General features: G+C 39.9%; 1 protein-coding gene across 2 annotated transcripts in view; it reads left to right on the top strand.

The window, feature by feature from the left end:
• Positions 1-15,445, top strand: part of LOC139978951 (dmX-like protein 1) — a 69,256-nt gene that overhangs the window by 28,829 nt on the left and 24,982 nt on the right. For both annotated transcript variants that reach the window (XM_071989541.1, XM_071989540.1), the window contains exons 8-18: positions 1,877-2,059; positions 3,111-3,274; positions 4,414-4,629; positions 5,482-5,532; positions 6,469-7,751; positions 7,848-8,012; positions 10,732-10,975; positions 11,325-13,475; positions 13,699-13,787; positions 14,264-14,452; positions 14,998-15,095. In XM_071989541.1, coding sequence (XP_071845642.1) covers positions 1,877-2,059; positions 3,111-3,274; positions 4,414-4,629; positions 5,482-5,532; positions 6,469-7,751; positions 7,848-8,012; positions 10,732-10,975; positions 11,325-13,475; positions 13,699-13,787; positions 14,264-14,452; positions 14,998-15,095 — 4,833 coding nt within the window. The remainder of the gene's footprint in view (positions 1-1,876; positions 2,060-3,110; positions 3,275-4,413; positions 4,630-5,481; positions 5,533-6,468; positions 7,752-7,847; positions 8,013-10,731; positions 10,976-11,324; positions 13,476-13,698; positions 13,788-14,263; positions 14,453-14,997; positions 15,096-15,445) is intronic.

Raw genomic sequence — 15,445 nt, 5'->3', positions numbered from 1 at the left:
TTATTGCTTGGAGCACATTCCTGCAAAAAAAAAAAATTTCTTTCATGAGACTTTACTTGAGGCTTCATGAGACTTTGATATATTACTCTCCTCTTTCATCTAATATTTGAAGAAAATTTTCAGTATACTAGTATTGACAAATTATGAACCGATTTCATTTAGACTAAGATTGCCAAAAGTGGGTTGTGAGTTACCCATCCACAGTTAGTCAGTGAGCAAAGTGGGTTATGTCTATCCATCAAGCATCTCTCTGATTTAGTGATTTTGCATTGGATTTTGAACCTTTTAGCCACTATTAATCCTCTGTGGTTACAAGTGGGCTCTGAACCTGTTATCCACTTGCTTATAAACTTTGTATATTGTAGGGTATGGACCTTGTGTTTATGGACCTCTGTGTAAGATCCACTAGTCTTTGAACAGGAAATTTACTTGAGTTAGGATGCTATCCATCTAGCATCTTAATAGTTACTATTTGAATTTTGTTAGCCCCATTTGTTTTCATTTATGTATTCACTAGTATAAATATAAATAACAAAACAAAAAACAACAACTTATAAACAGGAGTAAAAAGAAGAAGAAAAGGGTACAGCTTAGCTTTAGGATATAACATAGAAAGTAAATAGCTAAAAAAAAAATACATATAGTCTGTATAACTGCCGATCAATGATTACTGTGGGTTAGGGTACCTCTATACACATAAATCTATTTTTCATAGGAGTAGGATGTGTATTCAGTTTGTGAGACTTGCTTTAATGGATTCTGTCATGCCAGTCGACTATTTTGTAATCAGAATGTTATTATGAGACAATCAGAAAAATTTGTTAGGCCCGTCGGTCGTTAATGATCAATTCGATGGTGTAATCCTACTGGAAAATTTGATTGTCACTCACTTTTGAAGCTCTTAGAGTGAGGTTAAGAGTAAACTTTAAATGGGTCATCTGTCTGACCTACTTGTACTGATAAAGGTGTCACTGAGAGCTGGAATAATCCTGCCAAGAGGATGGGCTCAATGGTTAAAAAAAATCTTCAGATGGTTTGAGTTTTTACATACCTCTGGTTGCCTCCTATTCCTACAGTCCAATTTAAAAATTAAGGTGCAGGGCAAAGTTTTTATTTCTGATTTGTGTGGGTTTTTAGAGGAGAGAAGAACGAGAGTCGAAGGGGATCGAAATGTTGGATGGAAATCAATTTGGGATTGTTATGTGCATAATACCAATCTCCATGCCTGTATAGCATGTGGTAGTATAAAAAAAAGAATTGTGTTTTAGTTGGGACATCACTGCGACAAGTTGTACAAGTTAACACGCACATATTATTTTAATTGCATGCGTGTGCAGCTTGTGGAAAAATCTGATTGCTGTTGGTACAATGTTTATTAGTTTTATTTCCTAGTACTCATGTATCCCAACAGTTTGCACTTGGCAGAGTCAGACACTGGAAGCAAATTTCTGAAAATGATAGCAAAACAAGGCTGGGTTTTACTGTTATTGAAGCAGATATATGATATCGTGCTCTCCTGTCACATTGTTTTGTCCTCTCCTAGTTTCCATATCATTGTTATTATCAATCGATTTTGAAACTAGTCGAGATAGATAGCAAATGAACGGTTTTCATTTGCGCCACTCACTGCGAATGCTGTAAAATTTAACTCTGACCTGAAGTTTCATTATTATAATTCAGCATGTAGTAAAACTTTGGGTCTGTCCATACAACAACATGATCGGTTGGTTTCATTTCCCGTTTCTAATTTATTGGTATTAATCTTGAAACAGTCGAGGCACATGTCTCATCATTTTGGGATTTATTTCGTCACTCTTTTTTGGCATTTGTAATCTATAACTGTTTAAGTCTTTCATTTATTTACTGTGCTTTTCAGGAATACTGTTGCAAACTGTCTGGTGACATCCTGCAGAGACAACATATGTCGTGTGTGGAGGGAGACCTTGCTTCCAGACATCAATGTTATCTCCACATCATCCAGGCTACCAACCAATGAGGAGAAAGCAGAAGCTCAGAATTTGTACAAGAGGCAAAATTTCAGTCTAGGTCTGAAGCCAAGGTAATTTTGTCTCATTTTTGTTTGGTGTGTGTATATTTTGGGTATCTCAGGGTTTGACATCTAGCAAGGAAAATGATTTACAAATTTGCCAAAAAATATTTTAACAAAATAAAATTCATAAACTCAAAAATTTTCCTGCAAAATGTGAAATCTTACTTAGGATCCTAACGTAGTGCTGTGTTTGTCAGAAATATTTACTCGTCAAGCATTGTAAGAGAATGCATTTCTCAATGTAATGATTTATTGTACATGATGTAATGTTGATGATAGTACATTAGCTCTTACTCTCAGTCGCAAAGATATAAATAAATAAATTATTCAGATGATAAGTTAGAAATTTTAGAAGTCTTTGAGTTCAAGTTTGGTGTTATACCCTGGGCACTATTCATCATTTGAGCATTATACATGGAAAAGCTAAGTGACCTAAATTGTTACAATAATAGTCACTGTCAGACGTGATGGATCCTGTTCTCACAGACTTTATTCCATGAAAGTATTGTTGTGAAGATGCAGGTAACAGAGGGCAACAAACTGTTTGAGAATATTTTGTTATTTTGTCCTCTCTATCATCATGTGTTATTGGTTGTCAGACTGCCCTGGACAAAGCTGCCAGGTGTACTTGTTAAAATAAAGAAAAAATCAATATCCGTCTCTACGGAAGGTGTGAAGGCATGTCCTTGATTATTGTAAAACCAGCAGCAGAGTTTATAGAGCTCTATGTGAAGGTCTTTATCCAGGTTGTTCCAAGTTGTGCATCAGGAATAGTTTTATGTATAAACAAATTCCTTTTTTTTCTCAAGGATCACTTTCATTTGTCATCATTTCCTGGCAAGGTCTTCATTGACAATGGACTCTTTTTGACCCTTTGCCACTGTGTTTGATGACTGAGCACAGAATTATTTCCACCAGGTTATCATCAATGATAATAGATTGTTTAATACTTCATAATAATAGATTGTTTTATACTTCACACACAGACACACGGTTGCTAGTATTTCAAATGAAGTTAAATTTCAACGATTGTTTTTCATACTTTTTTTGATCCCAACAGGAAAAAGAGGAGAACTGCAGGAGTTAATGTTCCATTAAGCAGTGTCAAACAGGAACATGATCTACATAAATATTACCATGGCAACAAAAGTCATCCTAATGGCTATATGGGAATCCCGATCCAGGTTCATTTCCATATTGCTGCTACCATTAATCCAAATACTGGTAAGAACCATCAGTTGTAAAAATTATATTTATTCCATTCAGTGTATGGTATGGTAGAGTGAGCTGGCTTAACATGTTCTTCCCTACCAGCTGAAAAACTGAAAAAACAAACAAAAGTATGAGAAAAGATTTAAATTTCCTTCATTGCTTATAGAAAGTTTTATCCTTGGGGGTCATTTGATGACAATATTATTGACATTTGGGTGTGGTACTGCTTTGTAGACTGGTGGCTTTTATGATAAAGAAACCTGGAATAATTTGTTTTGTTCATGATGTGGTAAAAATTAGACCCTGGCTTAAGTGTGTATCTCACCGAGGTTAAAGACATGAAGTTGACTAATAGGTTTGTAAAAATGACAGAGGACTGTATAGAAATAATGGAGAGAATGGGGAAAAGAACAATGTCCGTGTGGAAATTAACCGAGGCGATAATGTAAATAAACAAAAGACTGAAACAATGGAGGTCCTAATAGAGGTGATTGGTGGACATCTAAACACAATAATATAGACCATGAATAGGTAAGAATGGAGGATGTATAGAAAAGAACAGATGCAGTATAGACAGGATGGATGCCATGGGCACCTTGCCCTTGAAGGCCTCTTTCCATGTTTTGTTTTCTGATAACTGCCATAAGAGTTAGTGAAGGCTCTCTGCCATGGTTTGAAATTTAGGAAATAAGAACTGCAAGAAAGGTGGAAGTAAGCAGTAGAACAGGAATATCAAACAGAATTCCTCTTAGTTTATTGCAGTTGTTACAGGAATTGTTTGTAGCTCAATTTCATGTAGTGTATGATTCTGAAAACCTAGAGACTGTTTCGATATGCCATCGATAGTTCCGGTTATTTTGGTTGTGAGTAGGAATGGATTTGCCTACCGGGAAACCGGATGAAAACCAAAGTGCAAAGGGTCTTCATTTCCCTCGATGATGAAAGACTCTTGTATCGCTTGAGGCACCCTGTCTGCCTCTGGTTTCAATGCCTGAGTGCTGCCCGTTGGATCACCGGCCAGTAACAATTTATGGCGCCTCTGACCGCCTTTGGTAGTGAATGAAAGTGGTGAAGCTTGCTGATAGGATTACAAGAGAGATTCATAATGTATATATGTTTTCTATATATGTTTGTTGTTTGTACATTTCTAGATATTCCACTTCTTCCTGCCATTGGGACAATGTCTAAAGGTGCTGCGCCAAACTTTGTGGTTAACTGGCTAAATAATAAAGAACTCCAGTACACACTAGCGTCAGAGATGCTCCTTCAGCCCAGCAAGGAGTCGGCCCTAGTCGACACCCGAACCAGCGGAACTGACACCACCAGCCAGGAGATTGGGTCACAGGAATCTCAATCAGAATATGATGGTAAGGAATATGGGATCATAAAAGAGAGATTCGTCACAGATATCAGTTACCTCTGATGGTGTAAAAGCAGATGTGTGAGTGGGTAGAGGAAGAAGGAGGATGGGAAGGGAGAGGACAGCTGCATGGCCTGCAGGGTTATGTATTGGGGTACCTCTGTCAAGTATTAATAATGCATTTACATTGCCACATATGCCGTAGTACATCTTCTGTCTAGGCTTTTGCTGGGAACATTCAATGGGATCTACTGAGGGAATGGAGGGGGAGTGGGGTTCATGACTGGTTTTGAGTTCATTTCATAATTGCATCAATGTTTAAAGTAGAGATGAAACCCTTAAATTATTTTAAGATAACATGTTTTTGTTTGTCCAAGGAGATAGGAGAGCCAGTATACTCAGTTAAGGATAAAGTAAGGAAATAAAAAGGAATTAGATTAAAAAGGAAAAAATGAACAGAGGTATTGTCATATAGTTACTTTCCAAATTTACTAGATTGCCTAGAGACACCACAAAATGAAAGAAATATTGAAAGAAACACAAAACTCACATTTGTCTAGAAATAAATCATTTTTATATGTTCAATTATACAAAAAATAGCAGTAATAATTTTGGCCTCTTGTTTCTCATCATACTTCATGTAATGTCATTTATTGGTCCCAAATCATGCAACTTACCAGTTTAAACTGAGCAAAGGTAATAACCCACATGTGTATTTGAAGTTTCCCAATTAAATCCTAATATGTAAAATCCCATTAGTGGATTTGTCAATTTGATGCCTTCATTACAAAATTAAGAAATTTACAGCAAAACAAGAAAACTATTGCTTTAATATATATCTTGATTTTCTTTTAACCAGATGAAACAGATCCATCTGGCAGGGAATCGACAGATGGTGCAAGCATAGATGGTGAGTTGATATCAAATTACTCTTTTAACATCCTTGTACGTATATAAATATACAAAGTAGGAATGCAACCTATCAAGCTAAGATTCCCCACACAGTAATTCTACAAAATATGAGTGTAAAGTAACAAGTAAATAATGTTTCATTTAATTTTGGTTATCACTTAAATTGATTTTCATTTTACAATAAAGGCACAGAATTTCTCAGAAATTAACAAACTTTTCTATATTTTCTTCCAAACTGTCTGCTATTTCTTTATCAGTTGATATGAAACTTGTCAGCTAAGAAACTGTTTTATGATGAGATGTTAGCTTCCATGCATGACAGTCAATATAACCAAAACACTTAGTTCACATTGAAGGCTTAATTGAACAAGGTTTAATTGTAAACAACATGCCCGTATTCTTTAGTATATTTATGACTTTGGATAACGTAAGCTATAAATTACTGTCGTTGCCAGACGTCTCAGCATTATATGTAAATCTTTGATGATTCTGAAAGGGCTTCTATAAAAGATGTAGTCAATGTTTGAATGAAGTGTCAAAGTTGCTGATGTTCAGTAGTATTTCTGTGGTTTTGTTGGAAAGCTTAAGTCATATATGTTAACAGGTTTTCTTTTGAGGAGATGGGAGGAGGGGGGGGGGGGGGTGATTTGACCTGACATCCTATGACAATTAGTAGTAATAATAATTATATTGAAAAAGTCACAAAATTACGGTAAGAAGCATCACTTCTGGCAGCTGCTGTTGTTCAGCCTTCTGACTAATTCATCTTGTTTGAGGAGATGGGAGGGGGGGGGGGGTGATTTGACCTGACATCCTATGACAATTAGTAGTAATAATTATTATATTAAAAGTCACAAAATTACGGTAAGTAGCGTCACTTCTGGCAGCTGCTGTTGTTATCAGCCTTCTGTTTTATTCTTCTTGTTTGTTTCAGGAGGTGGAATCATCATCAGTGTTCCAACACAATCCCCAAAATCAATCCAAAGACCAGTCAGTCTAGAGTCCTCACCATTCTCTCAGAGGGCCCTCTTAGAGGGGGGCAAGGAAGCTTTCAGCGCAGCAATGAGATCCGGTTTTGATGCCCTCCTACGCGAGTGGCAATCCTCTGCCGATATGTTGTACAGTATTCATCCTATCGATGGCTCCTTCTTGCTCTGGTTGGTAGAATGGGTGGATGAGAACATCCCCGGGGTCCATCGACAACCCCTGGTGAGCTTCTCGTGCCGAATCCCTCAGGCATTCCCACAGTTCGATGCCACCAGTCTCTGCAGCGACCTGATCCTCTATCGAAGTAATTTGACATTAGATCACAGGGTTCTGGAGAGAGGGCGGGGAGTGGAGTCACCGACCGATTTGAAAGCTATGACGCCCAGTTACAGCTTTGTTCAGAAACTCAGCCAAGTTCCAGAAGGCGTCGATATATTTGCATACACTCCTAAAGTCTCTATGCTCTCAAAACATTCCAATGGGACCCTCAACCAGTGGGAGATCAGTTTCGCAGAGGGTTCAAAGTTTCAAGCTGTCTTGAACGTGAGTCACGTGAACCGGAGTGCAGGTCATCGATTTCAGGTGAATGACTTGGCGTGTCATCCAATCTTGCCCTTGCTTCTGACATCATCTCATCACAACGTACCAAGAGTGGAGGTAGACCCCGACATAGCTACCAGTAGAACTCGGAAGTCCTCCGTCGCAGCGAGGAGGGCCTCCCTGGCTGCCAAGAGGGGCAGCGTCAGAGAGCCCACGGGTTCTTTCAGCCTATTTGGAAAGAACTTCCTCTCTCGGAGCGAGCATGCTAGGTTGACAAAACTCTACGAGACCAATCTAGAGAGCACGGCCAAAGATTTACCGGAGAAAGACGAGATTGTGGTCCCGGACGAGATCATGGATAAATTAAACTCCGAGATGAACTGGCCAGACATGAGTGCTCCCACAGGTCTCTGCAGTGAACTCATATTATGGAAAGTCTTTCATGTGGGGCCGCTGTGCAAACTCGGCGGTGTGGTAGAATTAGCCAGGATCAACTCTCCATTCATTTCATCATTTTCGCACGTGTCCTGGCTTCCGAGCTTACTTCCAAGTAGTTGTCTCCCTCTACAGTCCAACTCGCCCAGTGCTTGCTTCATCGCATCCGACGGATACAGTCTGAGGCTATTCCAGGCTGTCATCGATGCCCGTTCTCTTCTGAATGAGATTTCTCCCACAGGCAATCAGTTTGAGGTGAGATTTCAGATTTTTATTAAGAGATTTCTTTTATTTTCTTATCAACTGGTTTGGAAAGTAGATTATTTGATTGATTTTGTTTAATTTTTCCAGGGTTATCTGAGTAGTAGTTCCCCGATCACCCCATATTTATTGAAGGATACTTCAGATGAAGATGAAACTCCGCTTGCAGACAACTTACCCAGGGTCGTCAGTTTACAGTCGACATCTCGACCAGGTTGCATAATCGAATTGGACAAGCTGTGCGAGGCTAAACAGGTAAGACTTCTGGCTATTTACCACCGTCTCAATTCTAGAGATATTTTTAGAACTTATGTAGAATAGATACAACAATTATACCGCAAAGAAAAAAATACATATTTGTAAGTTGATAAAAATATGCTAATTATATGCAATTTTCCATTCAATTTTCCAGTGTTGAATAAAGGGCTCTTTATATGGTGAAGAAAGTCACATTTACAGATAAAAAATTTTGTTTCAAAATGAGCTGAATTTGTCATAAAATCCCATTTATTTTGAGGTTGCATAAATGAAGCTGCATTGTGAACCCTAGCTAATTAGTTTGTAAGGTACTGGAACCCCCCCCCCCCTCCCAGAAGGAAGTTGTTAAATCGGGATCTCCACAGGTCTATCAAGGGCTGAATAACAGTTCTTAGACCACAGTACCCGTTTCCCTGGTTTGAATGAAGTTCTAGCCAGTAATGTGTTTTGCTCTTTCAGAAGATGTTGTAAAGATCCTAGTCAGTTGTCTGTATATGATTAACTCTTAATACTAAAATTGTTTATTAATTGATAGGTTGATGATGGATGTTTTGACATGATTGCTACTAAAATTATGTGAACTGTTAGATGAAACTGACAGTGATGTGTCAGTTGTCATAACTATGCCACCTATTAACATTATTAAATTGTTTCTGATTCTGTGGAGTTGTTCAGACTGTTTGGAGTTTAGATTTGATAGTTTTTCCAATCTGCATCCATTCAGTGAATCGTCATGCCATTGTGGAACAATGCTTCTCATGTTGAATGGAAATTGTGTCCTTTATCTTTGAGAATGGCTTGCATGACTTGGCAAATTTTTTTTATGCTTCATATGTCAATAATTGTGTTTGAATTAATTAGTAAGGAATATGGCAGAGATGATGGTAGATATCCTCGAGGATGTTTGCAAGTTACTATTCTGTAATTCATAATGTCTGTTGTATTTTAACTGTATGCTTTATATCAGATGTTCAAATTTCATTTGACTGTCAGTATGTTAATATGGTTTCTGTATTACATGTGATGGTATTGTGTAATAATGAAGTTGCTCAAACAGTGTTAGATTTAGGCAGGGTTGGCCGGTTTTTACCGGGCGGTTTTTACCGCCCCGGTAAAAACAAGTTTTTTACCGGTTTTTACCGGGAGGTTTTTCCCACCTATAAGTGGGAAAAACTGGGAAAAACCTCAAATTATATAGAATTCCTAAAAACTCATGTGGAACTTGTGGAGGAGCATAGAATCTACAAGAATATGGCATCTTATGGTAGGGGGTTGGGTTACATCCAAAGAACAGCTATGATCTATAACTTGTGAGTTTACCGATTAGACTATTATAAATAATTCAAATAAATAATATATTGGATGCTCAAATCAACCAACTTTATTTTCCTATCGAGATGCATAATTCCATTATCTAGAGAATGGACTCGTATCAAACTGTTGGTGCCTCCTAGGGCTATGGTTCGTCATATTATACATGCCACATTAGTCCGCTCAGATCCAAATGATGATTCACATCCAAGAACGATCACTTCATGTCTGCGATAAATTGTACTCTGTTCACACTTCGCACTGTACTATGCTTATATTGCTTATAGGCACTGTACTAAGTGACTGTTGTGACATCAACTAATTTGAGAATAAGTAACAATTGGAACAGTTACTTGTGTTGTTGATACTCCTACCTCTTCAGTTAGCCTATACACAGGAAGTGCCCAGTATCACCTCACCTGTCCACCTCAAAGTGTTTTATTGCATGAAGTTGTATAATAATTGGACCATGTTTGCATCAAGGTAAACAGTTTGGTTGTGTGAATGGCTCCATAGGGCCATTGTGCATTTAATACTTTAATTGGGCCCATGTGCCTTACAAAGTTTCAAAGCAGTTTCTATTGAGCCCCCTGGATTGAAGTTCACCTCAATAGACTGTTGCCTACTGTATTAATGGAATGAACTGTCTGAGCACATTATATTATATTATTATATGGTTCCTTGTCCCTTTGAGGCTTTGGATGCCATGGTTCGCCACTTCGTTCTATCCTCCGCTGTTCATGCCACATAATAGGCCTGAAGAATTTAGGAGGGGTGAATGTCCCAGTGTAGACCTATAATGGTTTGGGCAATAGGCAATGCATACTGCTAAAGAGATCGTGACAGAATAACTATACATGTGCAATACGAAAAATACTCTTTTTTCCACAAAAAGTAGAATAAGAATGTGATAGAATAGCTCAAAATGAAGCTAAGAAACTCCCATATTCAATAAAATATGCCTGTCATGAAACAACTGCATTTTACGGACAATTAATACTAGTTTTCGAGACGGAGGCGGTTTTTACCGGTATTTACCAGTTTTTCCCGGTTTTTACCTGGTTTTTACCGCTTAGTGGGAAAAACAGGTTTTTTCCCGGGAAAATGCCAACCCTGGATTTAGGGGAGGATGGAATCAAATTGGGATGAGAGAAGAGAAGGGATACCAGAGGGGAGAAGGGAATGGAAATGGGAGAAGATAATAGAAGTGAAAAGGGGAGGAAGAGGGAACCGAAATGGGAAGAGAGAACAGAGGATAAACGGGGAGGGAGGAAGGAAAAGAGAAGCCATGAGTCAGAACAAGGGCATTTGATGTGCTTTCATCGAAGCTTAAGAATGCAAAGACATATAGGATTTTATTGTACAAGCGTTTCAGTTGGCATTTTCATCTGAATTCCTCTCACAGAATTGGCAAAATGTGCAACTGATGCACATTTTCCATCAGCAGTTCATCTCAGGTCAGTCTAAGAGTGCTACTCAGAGAGGACCTTCAAGTCACAGTGATCCAGACATTGCTTCATTTCCGTCCCTCCATTCCAATCAATTCGACGAGTGTTTCTACCTGGTGGTGATTGATCGCAAAGCCAAAGGCCAGTCCATTATTCACATGTGGTACATCAGACTCAAGACTGAAATTACAAAATCGAAGGGTACGCAATGCCAAAGCAATAATTAATTCTCTGCAGTTACACTTTTTGTTTGATTCTCTCTTTCTTTTCCTTCTGACTGTAACTGACTTCTACAATTTTAAAATGAGACAATACATTGAAGAGATGTCACTTCAGTTGTTCCTCTGATTTTGATAATCTACTCCTTTGCAATGGCTATTAAATTTCACATGACAAAATAACTGTGAATCTGTGAATTTGACCATAGTAAAGGTTCTTCAATTAATAGTGATAAACTAACATGTTCAATCTAAACTTGCTGTTAGTAGACCTTCCTAGAGGTAAATATGTACCTATACAGAGATATTTTTTCTGTTCATTTAACTTTCAGTTCTCGATGATGCTGCAGACAGTAGCGATGATGAAGATGACAGTTCCATGGATGCAATGGATGGAGACTCCTCGGATTCTACGGACGTGGCTGACTCGATTAGAGCCAATCCTTCCGTCAGCGTGTCCCAGATCAGGACCAGACTGAGAACGTACTCTCGCAGGGTATGCTCCCAGGTGTTGGAGTTACCAGATGGTGTCGAAATCATTAAAGCTAGTCCTGCCGCCGGTCATCTCAGCTCATCATGTATTTATCCAGCCTGCTCTGCTCCTTACCTGTTGAGCACGGCCTGCTCTGACGGTAAACTTCGCTTTTGGACGTGTCACATGGAGGAGGGCAGTAATACCGAGTCCCCGACTAACGAGAGAGGGCCCTCCTCTCTGGAATCGGATGGCTCCTCTGGGCCGCAGGCCGTGGATGATAACTTGGCGAGAGCGTGTTACAAGTGGGAGCAGTGGGAGTTAATAGTCAGAGAGGATACCAGGAGCGATTTGAAAGTCAAGGGCAAACCGATAGCTGTCAGCTGTGCATACAATGGCAGGATAGCCTGTGCATACAGGACAGATTCTTCCACTGGAGACGGCAGAATCCCCCTGGAAGTCTCAATCCATGAATGTGAATCGACCGGTGGGTCTGAATGGATTCACGAGGATACCATCACTCTTGGAAGACTGAACCTCGACAAGATGGACGTCAGCCCCGACAACCATACCCCAACTCCTGCAACTGAAATGGGATACAAGACCATGAAAAGAAGTTCAAAGGTAGAGGATTTCCTTAGCCTTTCAGACGATCAGGACGACAGGGGAGGTCATCAGAGGGGGCTAGATTCCCTCGGTAGTGGTGGAGGGATGAATGCCAGTAAGCTTCCTGTACAATTAGCTTGGGCCTCCAAGGAAGATGGCTCCCATCTCTTGACTGTTGGTTTAGGGTCAAAGATCACCATTTTTACACCTAATTTACATGAGGATGAAGATTGCAAATCCAAGTGGGTACCTTTGGCAAGGGTGAAACTCACTTGCGTAGACGGGGTCACCCCTTTCAGTAAGATGCTCTCCTGGGTCAGAGCTGGTATTCTCGTAGTGGGTCTGGAAAATGAAATGCATGTGTACTCTCAATGGGGTAACCCAGAACAGAGGAAACAAGCCATCTCATCGAAGAGGAAAGCTAAGAAGGATGAAGCAGCAGGTTCTACTCTGGGATTATCTCGGAACGAGTCCTTCATCTCAGTGAACCTCCAGTCGCTTCCAATGTCAAGGTCCGAGAGAGAACAGTCCTACAACGATGTGACGCAACTTGCAAAAGATGCTCCAGATTTAGGCAAGACAGACCCCGGCATGGATGAGGAAGAGGTAGATGATGGGCTTTTTGAAAACTCATACAAATCCTGCCCAGTCTTACCCCAGTACCACCCAGTACAGCTGATGGGGCTAATGAACTGTGGCAAAATCAACAGGGTCAATGCAATCCTTTCTCATCTGGTCCGATGTATCGCAGGAGACGACACTGTCCAGCGTGCAATCTCTCACGGAGACACCGCCAGCCAGCAGAGTTCCCTAGATCTTGAGGAGGACGACCTCAAGGCATTCTCTCGGTCTCTGACGTTATCTACTAGTCCGGTCGAGTCACAACCCAAAGAGATGCACAGCGTGGATTACATCGAGCTGGTATCCGTACCGCCCCTTCCCCTCTATGCCCTCCTCGCAGCCGATAGCTCTTCATCGCCAATGCTGGAAGAAGCCAGTAGAGACCGCACCAGTAGCATCTCGGCCGACTATGACCAACCCTCCATGGTCAACGCTCAAGATTACTCCAAGCTGTTTGCCTCTGGGTTGGATTCGCCACACTTATCCCCAGATATGTTTGATACACCCAACAAGGAGAACCACAACAGCGACACGATCCGAAGAAAGATGAACGACCCGTCGTATTTTGGATCCGGACAAGCTAAGCTACTGGCCAACTATCTGACCCGTATGCATCTACCCGGTCTGTCTGGTCAAGACCAGATGCATCTGTTAGCCCTGGCAGATACACTGGCTACAACAAAGACTGAGATCACCGCCCGAGGCACAGGGACGTCTGTCACAGCTATCGGCAGGGAAGGAGCTGGTTATGCTGATCTAGACAATATGGACAATTCACATGCAGGTTAGTTCATGTAAATTTATTGTTACAATAAGAGTTCAACATTTTCATGAAATGCTTTTTCTTCTTGTGTAAACTTCTATTACATTTGATTGTATTTCACTACATCTTTATACTTGTGGTTGTACTGAACTAAACATCTGAAGCAGGAGTATGTGATCCCTTCTATACATCTGATCCGCTTTGAATATCTCTCTCTTTTTGTCTTTTTTATTTTCTTCCGCAGGGGAGACTTTGGATGAGTGTGGTCTTCGATTCCTTTTAGCTATGAAGTTCTACATGGGATTACTCAAATCATTGCCATTACCCCAACAGGTGCTTAATCTCTCATTTAGTCATTTAAGTGTTTGATGTCAAAGCAGTGTACAAAAGTAGAGTTGTACTTAGACCTCATGTAGTGATATATTTTATAATATGTGGTTTGTCATACTGACAGGATCTCAGTGCAGACAAAACATACAGAATGAACATGAAAGAAATGTCATGGCTTGCTCACACTGAAGAGAGACAGACAAAGGACCCCGCAATGATGCATGGAAGATGGCTGTGATTGGATAACAGAGCTTATTGAGAAAAGACTCGTTCCACACAATGATTATTTATGTCATAAGTGCATAATAGCTATAGAACAGATCATATGATGTATAATGTATCCCATTCAGAAATTGTCTACTTTTATGCTGGTCTTAATTTTCCCTTATATGACAAGTAGCCACCACCTAGATTGCCATCACTCTGGGTTTACATTTTGTAATTAAAACGTTTGGTTTCATATATTTGTTACTTTGCAGCAAAACTTGAAGAGACAGGGCTTAGTTTCATCTCATTTCATCTGGGCATTTCACTCTGAAGCGGAAGAAGAACTGCTCTCACTCTTACCCAGCATGCAGAAAGGAGAACCCGTCTGGGATGAACTCAGGGCCATGGGGGTAGGATGGTGGGTTCGTAACAACACCACCCTCAGGAGATGCATTGAGAAGGTTAGATCATGTTGATTTGTCAATGGTGGCATTGGGGGGGGGGGGATCCCATGAAAATTAGGGAAAGTTATTTGATTATCATCAATTCCGAAATCGTACAACCAGAAGGACATTTGGAAGAGACAAGGAAATCGCTGAGGGTGTATGCTTATATGAAGGCCTACTGGTATCTGTTAATGTCTTTGATGAGTAACTTCATTAATTGTTAGTTAAGATGTACATTAAGGTAGTATTATGTGTTTGAATATTGTACAATGTAGCAGTTGGACTGATCATTATCACTAACAAACAGTTCTTTTTCTTCGTGGATCAGTACTGGGGAATAGTCACTGGATTAAAGTTACTGTCTTGTGTTAACCGTTAGATTTATAACTCTTAGTTTATGTTTGGAAGGTTGGTCACACTGACAGAAGATACAGAGAGAAGCTCTGACCACTAGGGATGACATTCCATTCAAAGGTCAACATGTAGTTCAACATATAGGTCAACATGTTGAATCCGTTAACAATTCATCACTCACGTAGCCAATGTTTCTTCTCGGTTAGGTCGCCAAGTCTCAGTTTCAGGCCAAGAAGAACCCTCTGGATGCAGCTCTGTTCTATTTGGCGATGAAGAAGAAAACTCTACTCTGGGGTCTCTTCAGGTAGAAACACTTTACCCCTCATGCTCCCCCGCCAATACCCCCCCCCTTCCAAGTTAGAATAAGAAGCAGAGGAAGGAATGGGAATGTTGTGACCTTTGTCTCTTTATTCAAGGAGAAAACATTTGAATGATTGTTTACAGAGATAGAGTTTAAGCTATTTGATGTTCAGTATTAATTTAGAATATTTAATAATCATCAGATAACATTTCTGATTGTAGAAGGAAATCTTGTAGGTTCAAAAAGTAAGATTTTCAAGGAAGGACTTCAATCTGTGTTTTTGCACATATCTTTGTCTTGCAAGTTTCTACCTGGCAAAGAAAATGATTGGTAGTATCAAAAGTCCTTTCTGT

The sequence above is a fragment of the Apostichopus japonicus genome, chromosome 13 (assembly GCF_037975245.1).
Source record: "Apostichopus japonicus isolate 1M-3 chromosome 13, ASM3797524v1, whole genome shotgun sequence".
NCBI classification, from domain to species: domain Eukaryota; kingdom Metazoa; phylum Echinodermata; class Holothuroidea; order Aspidochirotida; family Stichopodidae; genus Apostichopus; species Apostichopus japonicus.
The sequence above is the reverse complement of the archived record's forward strand: the minus strand, read 5'-3'. Positions and strand labels throughout refer to the sequence as shown.